This window comes from Austrofundulus limnaeus, unplaced genomic scaffold (assembly GCF_001266775.1).
Source record: "Austrofundulus limnaeus strain Quisiro unplaced genomic scaffold, Austrofundulus_limnaeus-1.0 Scaffold5, whole genome shotgun sequence".
Classification (NCBI taxonomy): Eukaryota; Metazoa; Chordata; class Actinopteri; order Cyprinodontiformes; family Rivulidae; genus Austrofundulus; species Austrofundulus limnaeus.
The window spans coordinates 2,680,078-2,698,392 of record NW_013952407.1 but is presented as its reverse complement, the minus strand read 5'-3'; the positions used below and the strand labels follow the sequence as shown (position 1 = coordinate 2,698,392).

Below are 18,315 nucleotides of genomic sequence, written 5' to 3'. Positions count from 1 at the left end.
ATACCATACCATACCATACCATACCATACCATACAATTTACTGTAATTACATGGCATTCAAATGGTATGTATGGTAATAGTTGCAGGGTATTATGGGAAGGGGGTACTCACATGGTAGGGTACATACAGGGTACTTACCAGGGAACTTAAAAAGTACCTATGTGAATATGGCTGTTTTATAAAGTGACTTGCCACCCTGTGCTGTGCCCCAATATGTTTTTATGTCTATTTCTAGTCTTAACTGTACATGTCTCAAATATTAACATTGTTAATTGTTTTTATATTATTAAACGAACAAAATAAATATCATGTATTAAAAAAAATTAATAATTATCAGGTTTTATTTTTGTGAGGCAACAAGTGAAAAAAGTCTCAAGTACTTGGTCTTTACTACTTATATTCAGACTTAATCTGTTTTGTCATTAATTTATAGTCTCCTAACCAATTACTACACCCAAACCGGTTTGTGCAACTCTTGAACCATGATTTGCCCCCATAGTATCCTACAAGCAAAAGAGGGCCGTGAAGCTGTAAAATCGGAGTGTTCCCTGAAGGCGTCAGCAGCTGGGACGTTCAGTGCCCTCCTCCTCCTCCCAGTCCGCGCCGCGGCTGCTGCTGCCTGCCTCCCAGGCCGCCTGCTGGCCGCCGGGGTTCGGYATGACGCCACCTCTCGCTCCGCCCCCGGCGCAAACTCGCTCCCTCGCGTTCATTTCATTCCTGCTCTCATTCCGAGCATTCTTCGCATCTCTTGTCAGTGCGCGAAGCGATTCACCTACAACCTTCCTGGCTGGCCCAGAAACACCCGAATAACTTAAACATAGTACTCAAAAATACCCAGTAACATCATAATATCAAAAGAAAGGGACATTTGTATATGAGATATCAATAACGAGGTAAGTTTCAGTGATAGTTGCAGGTACGCAAACTGGTTGTAGACTTCTATTCATGGAGGTTTAGTTTAGCTGTTTGTTTTTTTTTTGGAAATGCTGCTCAGCGTATTAAAACGTTTTCCTGTGTTTATTATGTCCCATTACGTGACGTTTGCTGYTTTGTTTCCTCGGTGGGAATAGATGGCCGCTGTTGCAACAGGGTGCTCACTTTAAACACTGTTGCAGCTCGTGGCTTTGACACGGCAGCAGAAAATCTTTGACATTTTTCACATTTTTTTTTGTAAAGAAGCCCGATCGTACGCCCTCTTCTCAGAAAAAGCCTGATTGTTTCAGGCTGTGAGGAGGGGGGAAACTCGGGACTTTATTCGGGAAGAACTAAAAATATACCAGAACGAATTACAGCTTTTGTGTGTGTGTTGTTGTTGTTGTTATTTTTTTCCTTCTTTTGGACAAGATGACGGTTGAAATCGCTGCTGTTTTCCTCTCCGTAGTTGGCTCAGCTCAGCCGGGACTTGTTGGCAGATTTCACCGGAGCGTTTTCGGACCACCCCGGAGGAGAAAGCGACCACGGCGGGGAGACTTGTTGCTTCAGCTCGGTGGACGGCGCTGCTTTAAGCCGCCGTCGAAGTTTTTTTGTAAGTATTTTTTTTTCTTTTCTTATTGTTTGTGATTTCCTCTCTCCACAGTCTGTGCAGCTGTCTCCATGTTGTTACTGTAACTGAGGTGGGGGGGAGAAAGCTTTGCCTGAAACTCTTGTTGTTTCGCTTTAACGCACAAAAACTAAGAGCTGGATCAAAATCAACGCAGTCTTTTCACTTCTTTGATAGTTTAAAGCAGCATAAAAGGAGACTGTTGTGATGCTTTCTGTTTATTGTTAGATTCATTACAACACCCACTTATGAAGAACCATTTATCTAAAAAAAAACATGATTTATTAAAATTTAAAGCTACAAATAAGCTGAAGTTTCCTCCAGTGTTGTCTTCTTTTCTGCCAGCTCAGCTAAAACTCAGCTCCCCTCCTCTCTAGTTGGAGACCAACTCTGTCAGTCACTGTCTTTTCAGCCACATTTTATTGGAAACTTAAAGCATTTATTAAAATTAGGAGCAGAAAAAATGAATTCTGTAATGTTGCCAGTAAAGTTTGCCTCCTTTTTGTAACCGACTTGGGTTCATTTTGCCTCCCTGTGCGTCAAGGTTATGTGCAGAGTAAGAAAAAAAATATATAATTAGTCAGATGATGAGTTTTAAAAAAGGTTAACGCTTCACACGGTTATATGGAAATAACGTTTACACCCCTTCAAAACCCTAGGACACAACACACACAAATCCCAAGAGAGAACTTTAAAAAATAAATCTTTGCAAAGACATTCAAAACAAGTTCAAATYCAACACGTGATTGTCTAGTTTTGCACTTTTGTTTCTTTTGGATATACGCTTTAATCAATTTTTATTCCATCTCTGTTTTAAAAGCTGACAGTATAATCGATATGATTACAAACCTCTCAGATCAATACTGTGCACAAGAAAATATCACGTTCTTCAAACTTTTGACTATTGCATGGCAAGGCACTCTAATTTTTTTTGTGAATGAAGCGTAAACTATATTCTTATGTAAGGCCCGCTTTCTGCTGTGTTTGATGTTTTTTAAATAGTTTGGTTTTGCTTTTCACAAACAGATAATCAGGCCACAGTTGACACAGCTCTGATAGCCTGGTGTGATTTAATCAGGTTGTTTTAATAGATTATTCACTTAGCTGAGAACAATAATATAAACCATCCAGTACATGTAGTCAGTCTTTTTCAGCTCGCCAATTGTGCTTTTATTTGTCTTAATTAGCTTTACGTGCCTTTCTTCTTTTCAGTGTAAATGTAGCTGTAAGTCAGCCACCTCTGTGCACTTTTAAACACGCTGCCTTAAACTAGATATGTATATTTAATGTATCGTTGCATCACAAACGTCATTTTATTTTTAGGGATTTAAAGAAAAACGTTGCTTTTATTTTGAGGAAAACAGCTCGACAGCAGTCAGGTGTCAGTCCCAAACATGTCACAGTGTATATTTGCTTCATAAGAAGAATAAGGAAAAAAGAAAAGAAAAGATTCTTTGTTTGTTTGTTTTTTTCCTCCTTATGTAACCATTGAATCTGTTGGACAGAAGCCTAAAAYACATTTGGACAAGAATAACTTGTTGTATCTGTTTTGACTGAGACTTTGCTCTGATTTTTTTTCTGTCTTTCTTTAGCGCACATTAAGTATTATCAGCAAAGGTTTGAGGAGGTTGATAGAAACAGGATCACCCTTTTTTTAAAATATATATTAGGATTAGACCTTATTTTAASATAATTATGAGRAAAAGTGTRCTTAAYGAAATCTTACAGAGATCATTTTGCAACATTGTCTAAAAGAAGCAGATTCAGATAAATGTTTGGATGAGAAGAGATTGTGCTTGTAGATATATTGCCTCATTGTTCAGGTTGTCTTCCTTTCTGCTGCCTCGTTCAGGTCAGAGAGGGCAGGACTGTAGAGAGTGTAGTCTATCTGTGCTGAAGTGTGGACAGAATAATGTGCTTTTGTCAAGCGCAGAGTGGATTGTGTTACTTCTTGGAGCCAAGCGAGACTCTTCTCTTCTCTTGTTAACCTTTAGAGAATGGTATTTTGGTCAGACGTTTGGCTGATGTCCTTATTCAGTTTGCGCTTTACTGCAAAACGCTGCGAGTATCTTGTTGTATCAAACGAGTCATTTCGTCCGTCGGTGTTTTCGAGCTTGGCATTTGCAGTTTGCACACCTCCATCTTATTCAGTAACAACAGAATATGACAATAATWAATTGGAATATATTGAATACGTAACTACAGTTATCTGGACTGATACGACAGCCCTGAGAAGTTTGAATACTACTGAAATTCATCGCCAAAGAGGAAACACATCTAACCTGTTAACAGCGTGTTATATTAACACAATTTAACAGCAAAAAGAAATAGCTTTAGACTGATTTTGTGATTACGTTAAGAAAGTCCTTCCTGTTTGACTTTTGGGGAAATCGTTTCCACAAAAATGTACTTTATTTATCAGTGTAACATTTGGTTTAAAAAATGACCTTTTCATTCAAAATTTTGTTKATTTGGAATTTTTTTCTCATTTCTTATAGATTTTATTTTACAAAAAACATATAACGTTTTTTGTGTAACAGCTATTAGTCTTTATTACCCAACATTTACAAATGAAGAGTGGGAAAAAATCCTATCCTAATGTTTTAATGAAGCATTTGAATTATTCATAGTTGTCACTGTTGCAAACTGTGAAATCAAACATAAAATATGGTTTAAAAAAGTTTGCTTCCGTAGATTTTTAAATATTTGGATTTGTAAATCTGAAATGTAGGTACACACTCAAGGCAAACAAAATATTTTATCTGCATTCTCGACAAATTTGAACTTAATTACGTAACATTGCATAACAATTGTCGGACTTCTTTATCCCAAACGGCTCTTCCATGGATGGTTCCATTGTTGACCTACTTCCTGTCCCTTCTGCTCTTTCTGTATGTTAATAAACACACCTGGGATTTCTCAATTTTTGCTTACATGTTTTTAYTTTAGGGTCACATCAGTCGTTAATATGAGCAAAGAAAAAAACCGAGAGGATTATTTTAGAAATTGTTCTTTTTTAACCAGTCTCCATGACATTGCAGTGAGTAACTTTCAACAACTCTGTGAGTTTTCTGATTTTAGCATTTTTATATAAAGAAAAACAAAACAATGATTTTATTTGTCTTTACCTCTTGATCTTTTTTTAAACTATAATACAGATTAATATACATTTTATGTAATGAAAGTTAATGACTTTAAAAAAATGACTGATGTCTATAATTAGATTGTTATACAGAGTCATTAATTGCACCAATGGATGTTTTATTTTTGTACCAGAGGCTGGATCACATCAAAACATTCATTCTTCACAGTCAAAGCAAAAGAAGGACTCTGCTGCCGGCTCGCTGGCTGTGTGTGCCCCGAGGTAAACCCTGGTCTAGAAAGGGAATTTTAGAGTGTGCACTGCTGCTCAGCAGTTTGAGAAAGTCCCACTGAGGCCAACACACAGAGAGACACCAAAAAGGAAAAGCTGGCTCAAAGCCACTGACGTCATCTAAGTAAATCTGATTCAGTAATGCAGCCATAAAATGACTGCCAGTTACCAAATGCCCTTTGGCCCTATCAACCACCTCCGTTTAGAGTTAGAACAGTGTTGTCTTTTTTTGTCTCGCGCATGCGCAAAAGGCTATTGAAGTACATTTCTATTTTACTCTGGTATTATTACACGTTAAACAGTCAATAAAAAGGAACAATTTTTTCTCATTAAAGCAACACTAGAAAATCTCTTATTATTATTATTTTTACTAACAGAACTCTGTTCAGACTTGTGGAGAGATGGTGCAAATCCCAGCAGTCAACAAGTGACTGTCAGGTACTAGGGGTGGATGCTACCAGAGCTTTTGGTATAAATCCGATACCAAGTAAATGCAGGTCTTTTTGATAAAACATGACAAAAAATTTTACCGCTAACTAACTACAACAAAATGAAACAAGATAACGGTATAGAAATAATAATTTCCGTATTACCTTTTATTGCATGGAAATTGTTTAGGAAAGAAGCCACTAGTGAAAAAAAAAGAATGTAACAAAAATGGAAATATTACAATGTAAACAAAACAAAAAATACCTTTCATTGCATGCAGGTGATGTAAAGGACTTAATGACTAACTACAAACAATTTAGAGACTCTGCACTACTGAATTTATTTTTCTGTTTYTTGTGAAAAATAAAGTCAGTAGTGCAAATAAATTGTAAATAAACAAAATAATCGATCCCATTACAATAGTATCTATCCAATACAGATACTCATCTTGGTAGTATCAATACTAAGATTGATACGCCAATCCCCATCAGGTACACCCTGAACAGGTTGACAGTTCTAGTAGATGACTACAAATGTCAAGAAAATTAAATGGAAAAAGCAAATTTTCAGCTTCCGTCTCATCCAACTCTGTTTTGACCAGTGAGCTGTGCAGCTACATTTTTCTTGATCAAATTTAGCTAAATATTGACCCATTTTTGTGTTCACAGCTTGCAAAACGATTTTCTAGGCTTTGTGTATTATTTCATTAACCACTCTGGTCACATCGTACCAGCCTCAGTTCACTTTGTATCCACCTTGTCATCCGGGCCCATGTTGATTGTGTGTTGGCATTACATATTTTGGAACCAAAATAGCCATGGAGCACCCAAGAATTAAGAAATTTTACTTTATGTTTATGTTTTTACAACATAAAAATTATATCTAATGATTGTTAAGGGGATTCTTGATGCAGTAAACAATAGAACATTCTTACTCTTTGATGTTAAACTGCTTTATTATTAAAGCCTAATAATATTTACCATATGGCACCCTCAGTTATTCATTGCAGGCTAAGGCATTTCAGCTTCGTTATGTCTAAACTGCTTATAATTAATGTCGAAGGCTTCAAAAGTATTTTAAATGACAGGACATGTTTTTTATTTTCTCCTAATTTTTCTCGTTATTTAAAAAAAAAAAAACAACAAAAGACGAATGAGCTGCCACATGGTCAAAGTGAATCACTTTGTGAGTCAGTTTCTGAAACCACTATAAACATTTCCAGCTTTTACCCACAATGAAATCAGGAAATCTGGTCTCCAACAATTTCCTTTCTGAATGCTGACCACAGAAGAAGCCGAGATGATCAGCTTCTCACCAGTGAAAGGACATTTTTGATCAAAGTCAGAGTCCCGTCATTTAAAGAAACTACATAAAGTTTGTCTTGTATTCKAACATGCCTTTTAGTTTCCCCTTTGTGTACCATTTCATTCTCTAGTCACCACTTACACTAAATTCCCTCGGGGCCTTTTACCACTGGTTTCTGTGTTGTTATCATGGCCGAGGCAGATCCTGGAGACTCTTCGTGCCCTAAAGGTATTCTGGATTCAGTGAAGAGCAGAGACTGAATTGCGGGTAAACTCCTAACATTAGTTTGTTCTTTATGTCTGATAAATCAATTAAAGGGGGTGGGGGGTATTTGTATTAAGTATAATCGGCTTTTTAAGCTTTAAATCATATAAATGTCACTCTATAATCACAAACATATCCAGAGTGTTGTTGCTTTGACTCATTCATGCATGTTTGAGAAATCCTTAAATCTCCTGGGGTAGCCACGTAGCCAGGTACAAAGCACCACATATTTACACAAAGCTCCTCCCTGGAGCTCAGTCCCAGCCGAACTCCCGCCCCACAGAGCACCCCTCCCTCAAAGTTTTATGAAAACATACTGAAGTGGGAGTGTCTGAAACGGTAGGGCGTTCTTAAATAGACAGAGGCCAATTTCAAGGCATTTTCAAGGCTATGATGTGAAGTCAAAAGTGTTTTTGAAATATACAACATTTTCATAACAACTGAAGATAACCTACAGCAGTTACTTGATTGTGTTGTAGAACTGTACTATGTGCCTTGAAAATACATTATACCCCCTTTTAAGAATCTGTTGCAATGATGCAATCAACATTTCTGTTTCTCACTAGAGTCTGTTTAAATTAGTCCAGATCTTTGACATTTACAACAAAGATTTGTGGATTTTTATTACTAGCATGTGTTGGTTTTTGTGGCACGCTCATAATCATTTAGAACATATTGTATGTAAAGAATAATTATTGCTGTGTCCAAAATGGCAGGACGGGTCCTCCGAAGGTCGAATTTGTCGGCCGCATACGTCACAGCGCTGCGACGAAGGACGTCCAAAACGGAAGACTCCTCCGATGTGTCCGACAAATACGTCCTTCTTTTTCCCCGAATCGAAGGACAGGTCCGATGGATCCTTCCCGGCCCAGCATATCCCATAATGCATTGCGGCCCGACCGGAGATTTTTTTATGCTAGTAATGGCGGACGAAGCGAGAGAAAAGAATACATTTTAAATAAAAATATGGTGATTTAAAAATTTAAAAAAATTAGCGGTTGTAATTCCAATACTTTTATCATTTGTATGGACATGTTTTTAAATATTATTTTTTCGTCATAAAAAACGCGAAATAAACATGAACCTACAGCGGGTCAATTAGTTCTTCAAATGATACCTTTAAGTTAATTTTATAGTTTTGTGATATTAATAATGCTAATGTATTGATATTTTTCTAGTTTTGATTTAAGTTTGCTTGTTTAGCGTCGTCACAGTTGCTAGGTGAAAAGACGTACGCCGGGGTAAGGAGGGGAGGCTAGACCGTCCAAATCCACAGCCTCTTTTTTTCCGGTCTTCCCGGTCTACCAAGGACCCGGCCCGCCGAGACCGGGGAGTCTGGGTCCTCCGGAGGACCCGGCCTGTCGTTTTGGACACAGCCCACGTCAACATTTTGATTATGCAGGAAACAGGAAACTAGTGWGAGGTCTTACACTTTATGAAGCTCCTTGGCGATTCATTGTAGCAAAAGAATGTCACTCAGAAAACGTAGCTGTAAGAACAAACATGAAATTTAGGAAGATGATCTCTAGAGTTTGTGTTCTCTCTCTTATAAAAGACATAATGGATTTATCAGATGTTTTTCACCCAAAACCTAAATGTTCAAAGTATAGAGCTTTTAGTTTCTGGCACAATGCACCTCAGTGTAGTTTGCAGACTATTTATAAGAAGAAGGCATCTTTTTAACACTGAGGCCCTTTTCACACTGGATGAGAACCCCGCTACGATCTAAAAAAAATCACCCAGAATATAGATGGCTTCTGCAGGGTGTTTGTGAGGTCTTCAGGCGTGTGAAAAGAACCCAGTGGACTTCTCGTTACACATGATAGGGTGTAATGTGTCTGCAAAGATATGACTCTAAACGAATGCACAAAAAGTTCCATAGGGAGTTCACCCTGGTTTATCATTGTGGTGGCAACGCGGGTGAGTGTGGCGGAAGTGTATTCATGACGTGGGGCCCATATGCACATGACTTACCAATGACTTACCAATCTGAAGCAGGACTGATCACACTGACCTTGTGCCTAAATGACGACGGTGATCATGATGAGGTCATTGAGTTAACCTATAACAGTTATCATTCAACTGCATCCTGACGGTTCAGGAAAGTCATGCCAGGGCGTCTCAGAAATGACGAGAAAAGGTATCATTTTCCCTTTTACACTGAAAGAGGTTTTATAAATTTTGTGTGATTCCGCTACAATTTAAAAGATCGTGGTTGTTCTGAAACGTACTGGAGTCATCGTAATTCTAGAGGAGGCCTTACGGGTCTGTAAGCTTTTGAAGCTGCTGTGAAAATAAAGTATATTTAATTAAGTGTTCTCTTGGTGAAACTAGTCGACTAGCATTGTTCAATTTGGTCAAATACTTTTATTAAACAATATTGAGGCTGTCTTTTATTCYTCTTGTTGACTCACAATTTCATACAGACATTGGAAACACCTGAATACCTGTTACTTAATGTTTAAAAAGTTACAGATTGCAAAGACTTAGTGACTATTTTAAACCCCAATTTTCACAGCTAGTTGCAATAGAGTTTTCTGTTTTACTTTAATAAATAATCCTAAAAGATGTGATTTAAAAAGTAAAAATTTCTATAAAAGATTCAAAACTATAAACTAAAATATCACACGGTGGAATCTTTACAAGTATAGTTTGAACGTTTGTGTGTAAACATATTTTTAATGCACTTGCAATCACTCAAGCTATCAATAAATAATCTGTAAGAAGAAAAAAAATCCAAATTATTTTTGTTTATTTGCTTCATAATAAATAAGATTTGAACAAGTGTGAAGGATCTTTCAAGAGTAAACCAAAAGATGAGACAATGGCAGCAATAAAACCGTAATGAAGGAGTAGTACAAAGGGACAAATGAGAGCTAAAGAAGCAGAAATATAGAGATGAAAGTCTGTGAGAATTGGCAGCGCCAAATGCAAATGGTGGCCTTCATGCGCATCTCTGTGATTTGTTTTTTCATGTTCGTCCACACGCGTCCTGAATGAGCCAGCAGCCAGCCCTCGGCCCGCTCTGCTCTCATAACTGTCAGGAGATCCTTTATCTGACAGACCTTTATTTACAGCTTTAATTTCCTGAGCTTTATGTGTTTCGCTCACACTCCACGCTGCTGTGACATGGACTTATGCTGTTTGGAATGCACTGCAAATTTTTGATAGGAAAATGTCCTCTGAGTTGTCATGAAATATGCTTTAAATGGCAAACCATGTTTTTTTTTATAAATATAAATTACATGCAGAACAGGGATTTATCCCCTGAAGAAGAGATTGTGTTGTTTATCAGAGACAAAGACCTTTGTCTATATTGGGCTGTTTGCTGATGTTGTCCAGGTCATGTTGTTGTTACCTGTTTTTTAGGCTAAGGCAGGTAAAGAGGACTGTTTTGACAGAATCTGTAAATCAATCTAAAACGAAGATTGATCCTACAAGGGCCTGATGGTTGCTTAGTTGGATYGAGGCCTGAGATTTGAGGGAGATGAAATCAGACAGTCACTGCACTTTAGTCTAAATGTTCAAAAAGGCATAAAATAAGCAAACATCCATTGCCAAAAACAAAGACTGCAAATCTGATATCTACCAAACAAATATGCAAGTCTCATTTATTTTTATTTTGTTCAAATTTAATATTTACTTTTCAATTTTGTTCATAAAACTGCAGATACATCGTTGTGATGTATTTGCAAAGTTTGGTGACGCATTATAGTCCTTTAAAAAACCTTTCATACAATCAATTCCTTCTTTTTGTGAAACATTTTTTAAAGTTTTGCACTTTTTAATTACTGTACAAGTTAAACCGAAATTAAATTAACTAAACAAAGTCTGCGTGCCTCAACTTTGCTTTGACTCTAAATGAATTCAAAGAATTTCTATCATTTTTGAAATAGTTTTATTTGTCCATGGAACTGTTTTTCAAGGCCCCCAAAAAAGACCTGCTGAAAAAGACTGCATTTTAAAACATGCATTTCTCAAGGTAATTAATTTGTTTCTGATGGGGAAAAAAAGGAATTTTAACAACATTTATTATTGTCAGTGTTCACAGTTAGTTACACATAAAAAGGAATAATTTTGACATTGCTGTTATAATTATGCAAAGGCCAGGATATGTCTTTACAACACGTTAAAAATGTTGAGCTTTGAAATCACATGGTAATTACAGTTTTGCACATTGTGGCCTTAGCTTGTGTGGGCCATTATGGGGTGCACAAAAGTCATTCACAGAATCATTATTGCACCCTCTGAGATAACGGCACAAAAGAACTCCACATGGAAAATTACATTTGAGACCTCTCATCTGCTATTTCATTACCCTGCTCTGTCTGATGGGTAAAATGGGTTCTCTTAATTTAAGGAGCTGGATTCCAGCTAGGTGATTGGTTTATGTAATCTCACGGTAAGTGTAATTTCCCATAATTCCATGTCACACCTACTACTCTGCCTAGCTACCACATTCATTTCTCACATTGCGTGCCATCTTTATCTCGCGTCTTACAAATAAGTCCATTTCTATGGTGTACACCCTGCAAAGACAGAAGTATGCAATTATTTTTAAGTCACAAGTGTTTCCATGGGTGACATTCATGCCTTCTTTTGACAGACATAATTAGACTCCAGATTCTGTGGCACTAAGAGACCATCCTTATTGACAACTGCCAGGTTATTTAACACAGCAGAAGCATCTAGTTGATGCCGTTTCTTTGAATCCGTTTGATGCAAAGGATTCAGCCTGTTGGCGGATTGACTCTTACTTTATTATGTTGGCATTTAGAGAACAAGTCAACAACATGTCAGTGTTTGGGGAAAAACGTGAGCAAATGTCATCCTTCAGGTATAGAAACAGATTATCAGTAAACTGCCACAACGTTTAGGTCAACTTCCTAATATTGCGATGGTCACCCTCGTTTTAAAACCGCTCTTCTGATCTGTTGGGTCAGGGATACGTGTTGCTTTTCAACACAGGTTGACTCTTCTGAATTTTTGGAGACGAATGCTTTAGGCAGTGTAACCAAACACGTCAGTTATTTAATGCTTTCTTTCTGTTTTTGTTTCCTTTTCCGCTCTCAGACCAAAAGCACCCAATTTAGATGGACAGTTGGCTATATATTTTTTTACAAGAATCAGTGTGAAATTGCTTGGTTGTGTGTTTCTGTTTTGGCCTGGTAGTGGATTTTCTTTAATAAAAAAATGTTGGTGAGTTTATAATTTTACAAAGTTGGGAAATATGGTTGGGCATATTTGTATTGTGTGCGATTAATTGTCAGAAAAACGTTAATCGATTATTTTTTTGGCACTTGAAGATTAATACGATTTATGCCACCAGGCAGATGGACTGGAGATTTCAGTCCGCTCGGTGCTCCTTTCCACTTCAAATATGATGAAAATTWAAAAAAAAGTTGTGTAATTTATTTATCTGTCAACATAATTCAAAATTTGATGTATAGCCTGAAGTCGGTAATTTTGACACAATTTGGAACAGATTTTTACTAATCTTTCCCACTAAATTGGTCATGTGACTATGAAATAAGGGTGTCCAGGGACTCCAGGGGATTAATCATCAAATCAATTGTTATCGCCTAAATATCACAATTAATCGTGATTAATTTTTTTGCCAATATTGCACAACCGTAGTTGGGAATAAAGGTTTAATCAAGCTCGGAAATGTAAACATTGGTTCAGTGTATTGATTTAAATAGGGTGCACCAATAAATTGGCCCAGATTTTCTTAATTTTGGGTGATCGGCAATCGACTGATACTTACATGAAAATCTGATCCTTTCCACCGATCTTATCTTTCTGTGCAAAGGTCTAAAAATCCTCCCCTGTCCCCTTTGTATCTGCTGTGAGAGAGGGCTGTTATCTAGTTAAAACAAGTTTGTATTGTTTTAGGGGTGTCATTCATTGTTCTTCATTAAAAATAAGACTGGAACACTGAAGGTGTATTGTGACCTTTTATAACACCTGACAGTGTCAGTTAAAAAAATTGGTATCGGCCAAAATCAGAATCAACAGGTCAGGCTTTTTAAAGATCGGAGACCGGCCAGAAAAAATGCAATCTGTGCGCCCCTAAAAATACATACTTTTTTGTCAGTTTGGACTTTACTCTGAAAATGAACATTGGGAATTACCATATACACACTTCACGAGTGCTTTGGAATAAAATCTAGAAAAAAGTTGCTGCCTTTGAGTGGCTGAAATGAGAATGTTTCCCCTCCCTCATCAGTTTGTTGGTTCTGCAGCGTCAGCAGACAGAACACAAAAACAGAATTCAGTAAAAGCTCCCTCTGCTCTCTGGGAGTTTTTTTTTCCAGCAGCTTGTTCCCATCCCCCCTTTCCCCCCTGATCAACTGACATGTTTGAAGAAACATATGGTACCATTCCTGTTTCCTGACAGCTTGTCCTGCTTGAATAGGATCTGGCTCAGGGAGGAAGCAGTTGTCTGAGAAGAGAGAGGATATTAAGAACGAAAAGAGATCTCAGAAGTGTTAGCAAATGAGGTAAAGCATGGGAGTATTTTAAATTCAGTATTAAGTGTTAGGATGGTAATACTTTAACACTTAACATACATAATGATTTTTTTTTATACTGAAAGTGTGGTCTGTTTCAATGATTGGTTTTAAGCTTTGGAAAGTAAAACATTAGCTGCATGCAACCAAAACAGTGTCTGTAACTTTTACACCAGATTTCTGGTAATACCGTTATTTATACTGTATGTTCTTTCAAAATGTTGATACTTTATTTGTTCAGCTTCGATATTGCACATTCAGATGACTGAATGAGCTCACAGGCCAACTTGCAATCATCTTCTTGGCATGTTCAGGTGGAAAAGTAAATAAAAAGGCTAAATAACATTTCGGTTTGCACAGCGTGACTCAATTGGAAACAAATATGGTAAAGACGAATGCATTGATCTGCAAAACTGCAGCTGAAACAAGTGTGAATAATGCCACCTATAATACCTCTGGACTGTTTGGTCAAATTAGAACTGTACTAGCTTATTGATCCATAACCACTTGTTACTTAGAGTATGTGTAGAAAATTGCTCAGCGGACATCCTTTTCAGAAGCTGGCATTCTTTTATGTTTGTGATTAAGCGCTGTGCCTCTGTGCCTTTTTTTATATACATTGAGCAGCAATAATTTATATCATTTATCCATAATTATTCCAGTTTAATCTGAGGCTTCATAAATAACAAGCTTTTCCCTACAAACTACTACTAATTGTTTGCAGTTTTTACCCTTTCAAGAAGAAGAAACACTTCCTCGATAGACCTCCTTTGTTGACCCATGTGGTGTTAAAGGAATTGAGGGGAGAACTCTCGCATCTTCCGAATCTTTGAACAGTTTTCCTTCGGAGAGCATTGATTTATAGCTTCTATGTCTGCATTGACTGAAGGTTTACAACAGAAAGTGCTTGCATGTTTCCTCTGTTCACCTGCTGGTTTAATGGGTTTTTAACTTAACACAGAGAATTAAATGGATCAGACTTCAGCGTCTCACACCTGTTTGCACAGAACAATTTCCATTTCTTAAATAACACTATTTTATGTGTTAGACATAAAATGTAAGGACAAAAACAGATAATTAGTTATTTATGTGTGGCAATTCATAATAGGACTGTACAATTTTAAATTCTGAAATGCATGCGGCTGCGATATTAGTGTGGAATTTTGCAGTTACAAGAAACTCACATGTTGTGTCATTATAATGTTTACAACCCTCTTCATTGCTGTGGGCTGTGGGCATTTAGAGGAGCATTGGGCCATTTGATTTCCAGATTTTTTGCATATACTTTGTAGAATCTTTAAGATATTGTGCACACTGAATTAGGGCTGTGGCAACAGCAGGTCGAACTCACAGCAATAAAAAAAATCATTGGTGTATTCACCAACAGCTAAAATGTATTTTTTTGGTACGGTTTAAGTTGTTTTGATGTTGTTTCTATATAGCATGATTTTGTGCTGTATGACTTGTGATTTTAAATTTATTTCACTATAAGTTACGTTTATTTTACACAGGTAATTTCATTGATACAAGTAGTCTCYTTGACAAGAGTGACCTGTAAATGCAACAGGCAGTTGCATTGATTTCCAAGTCTGTTTTCTTTTTGAATAGAATGTCGTGCTTTTTTTAAATCCAAAAATCAAACTATCCACTGCTAATCAAGTTACCAACGTTCTTGGCGATGTCTAACCTTGTTTGGCTACTCCTGCTTTGTACCATCCTCTCAACCAACTGTGTGTGATGGCTTTTAGTCCTGGAAGTGGKTCCCATTCGCTCTGTTGTTGTAGTGACGATTGGGTTCTGTTTGCTTGTGTGGGAATTCCAGGTCTCTCCCTAGTCCGGTCCAGGCTTCGGCTTGGAGAAACCAACCGCCAAGATCGATCCCAGCAGCTGGAGCGGCAGCGAGAGCCCTGCCGAGGACATGGAGAGGATGAGCGACTCGGCAGACAAGCCTGTGGACAATGATGCCGAAGGGGTCTGGAGTCCTGACATAGAACAGAGCTTCCAAGAAGCCCTGGCCATCTATCCTCCGTGTGGCCGACGGAAGATCATCCTGTCAGATGAGGGAAAGATGTATGGTGAGTCAAGTATTTTTGAGTGTAAGCTCCTAAAAAGCTTTTCTTCCAGTCTTTTAGGATCATCAGTTTATTTTTATTTAGCCGTGTAGGAGAAGGGTTTTGTTTTTTGTAAGCTGAGTGCCAATATCAGCACCTTTTTCTTCTTTCCTGCTGACCACAGTCTCATACTAAGATGGGGTTTTCACTAAAATATTACACATTTTTAAATAGAAAGTGTTTTATGCTGCATAAAATCAATTCAATGACTGAAACGAAAATATGACTTCTGTAAATATGTTACAATGTTACGGTTCATAGAAGTGCAAGTTTCTAAGTAAAGCAACATGAATTAATAGTTAGTAGCAGATGGTACAGTGGCTGCCACCAGCTGTACCCCTGTTCCTTCCTTCACTTCCCCCCCCATTCCTGGCTGGGTGATGTCATGGAAAGAGGGAATGTTTTCTTTCTGTGGTGTTGGACTGTCTCACAAGCTGTCAGTCTAAAGTGAAAGCAGAAAGTCCCGCAGAGCATTAGCCTGCAGCTGTCATGTCACCCTCCAGCCAAACAAAATGTAAATTTCAGGAGTTGCATTGAAACCCCTCAGTGGCCACTGCAAAGATGTGGACTCAGACATCACCACCCTCCAATTTCTCCAGCCCACACTGAGTCAGGCTGCTCAGGAAATTGGTGCTGGGAACTAAAGCATATGTATGTCTTTTTTTTTTCCAAAGTTACAAATAAAAATGACAAATTCTTACTCTATAGGTGTAATAATAAAAATGTGAATGTTCATCCTTTAGGAAAATCTTATAAAAAAATCTTAACATTCTTTATGCCTGTTTTGACATTAAATTGTGTAAATTTACTGCCATTTGTCAACTTACGTTACTAATCGAAATACAGTGAGGAAATTTTAGTCACAACAGATGTTTTTTCCATTTAAAGGATTTAAAATTTCGTCTCTGGAAACACTGTAGCTTGAAAAACACCATCAAAAAATGGACTTTTTTTGTGGTGCGTGCTAAGGAGACGGCTGCATGGTTGTGCAGAGGTTTATTCAACCAGATGTGCTCTGGATCTGGTTACAAACGTCTAGCCAGTAGAAGAAACAGTGTCCCATTTTTCTTGCTATAAAAAAACACTAGAAGAATAATTTCATAAATACTGTGTTTGGTGGTAAAAAAAAAAAGGTCAAATAACAAACGAATGGATATTGCTTGTTCACATCTGCAGGTGTTGCAGTTTAGTGTAAAATGTGACAATCCCTCAAATTTATCATTAGCATTTATCTATCTTTAAAACAAAATGAACTTAATGAACTGAGTTTTTTTTATAGTATTTTTGAAATAGAGGTATTATCAGCCAACAATATGCACCTCCTGAAAATATCACTTATAATGTTAGCAGGTTGAAAAATCAGGGAAGATGAGCTAAAGGCTGGTCAGAGCGAGGCCTGAAGCAAAGCAGCTATCTGTCAGCAAAAGAAAATAAGGTATGGGAATATGTTTTTTGTAAATCCTTACATTGCATCACTTCTGAATTAAACAGTTATTTGCATAAAGACATTACATTGTTCAGACTGAAGGTCCTGTCAGTCTGTGGTCTGCTAGCATTACTGGTCCTAAAAGGAAATCAACAGTTCCACATACTTATAATATTCTTTCTAAAACACATTTTTGTTGTTTTTAATAGCCACATCATAGTACTTTTCAGATTGTATCTTAGTATAGACAACAAAACCTACCAATCATGTTTATTGTGAACATTTTGAAAAAATAAAAGCTTACTTTTGCATGAAAAAAAAATTCAAGTTCCGTTTTTACTATTTAGATAATTCGATTGGGAACATATGGGACATTTAAATACCCATAAATGCAATGACAAGACAATTTCACTTTGTTTGGAGTGCTCTCATTGAAATGCCATCAGAATTAAGTTCTCAGTGAATTGTTTCTTCAGTGTAGCTCATTGATTTTGAAACTGCATCTTTGTGCTTTGACATACACGTTCAGACCCCAAAGAAAACATCTCATGGCATCTAAGGTGAATGCTGGCAACAAGAAGACAGGTATTTTGTGGTTGAGAGCCTCTGGGGATGGCATAGTGTTCCATACACAGAGCTCATCACAAGAGGAGCTGCCCTGAGTGCCCTTAAGCCCTTTGTTATCCTGGGGTAGAGTGCAGTTAATTAGCAACAGTCTCTATAGCAACTGTGTTGCAGTACAAAACAATTTCTAATTTCTGCTTCTTAGGCTATTGTGGTGTTTACCTGAAGGGTTTTGAATGTGCCGAGACCAGTGTTGGCTGGCATTGTGCTTATTGTCTAAAGCTAATTGCGGCTGCTTTTGAAGACACTATGCATAGACTGCATCACTGGCTCTTGTCTTGGCTTCGCAGTTTATTTGGGAGAATATTTTTAAAAAAAAAGTAGAGCAGCATGAGGGCACTGGCCCCTAGCCAAAGGCCCCCAACTCCACACTTGCATAACTTACCTGCTGCGCGAGGCTGCATTCATTTACCCTAGAAATAGAGTTGATAAGTGAAGCAACACGCTTCTCTCAAATTGTATGTTTATTCATTGAGTTATGTATTTGCACTACCCAGCAAGATAAATATCATTGTCAAATTTGCCTCCGTTACTCCTGTGCAAAAACAAACTGAACATTATTTGATCCATTGGTGAATACATACATGTTATTACTATATAACAAGTTGTTTATTTATTATTAGTAGTATTTATTACTAATACTTTATTTACAGATTTATTTTGCCTCAGAGGAGTTATCTATCTATCTATCTATCTATCTATCTATCTATCTATCTATCTATCTATCTATC

At 37.3% G+C, this 18,315-nt stretch overlaps 1 protein-coding gene across 9 annotated transcripts in view; it reads left to right on the top strand.

The window, feature by feature from the left end:
* Nucleotides 1-732: 732 nt before the first annotated feature.
* Nucleotides 733-18,315, top strand: part of tead1b (TEA domain family member 1b) — a 52,339-nt gene continuing 34,756 nt past the window's right edge. For 2 of the 9 annotated variants that reach the window (XM_014027026.1, XM_014027019.1), the window contains exons 1-3: nucleotides 749-893; nucleotides 1,382-1,525; nucleotides 15,246-15,498. In XM_014027026.1, the coding sequence (XP_013882480.1) occupies nucleotides 15,342-15,498 (157 nt within the window). In that variant the 5' untranslated portion in view covers nucleotides 749-893; nucleotides 1,382-1,525; nucleotides 15,246-15,341. Of the gene's footprint in view, nucleotides 894-1,138; nucleotides 1,526-13,396; nucleotides 13,415-15,245; nucleotides 15,499-18,315 lie in introns of those variants that run through there. The other 7 variants (XR_001311887.1, XM_014027009.1, XM_014026986.1 and 4 more) reach the window with 7 other exon arrangements.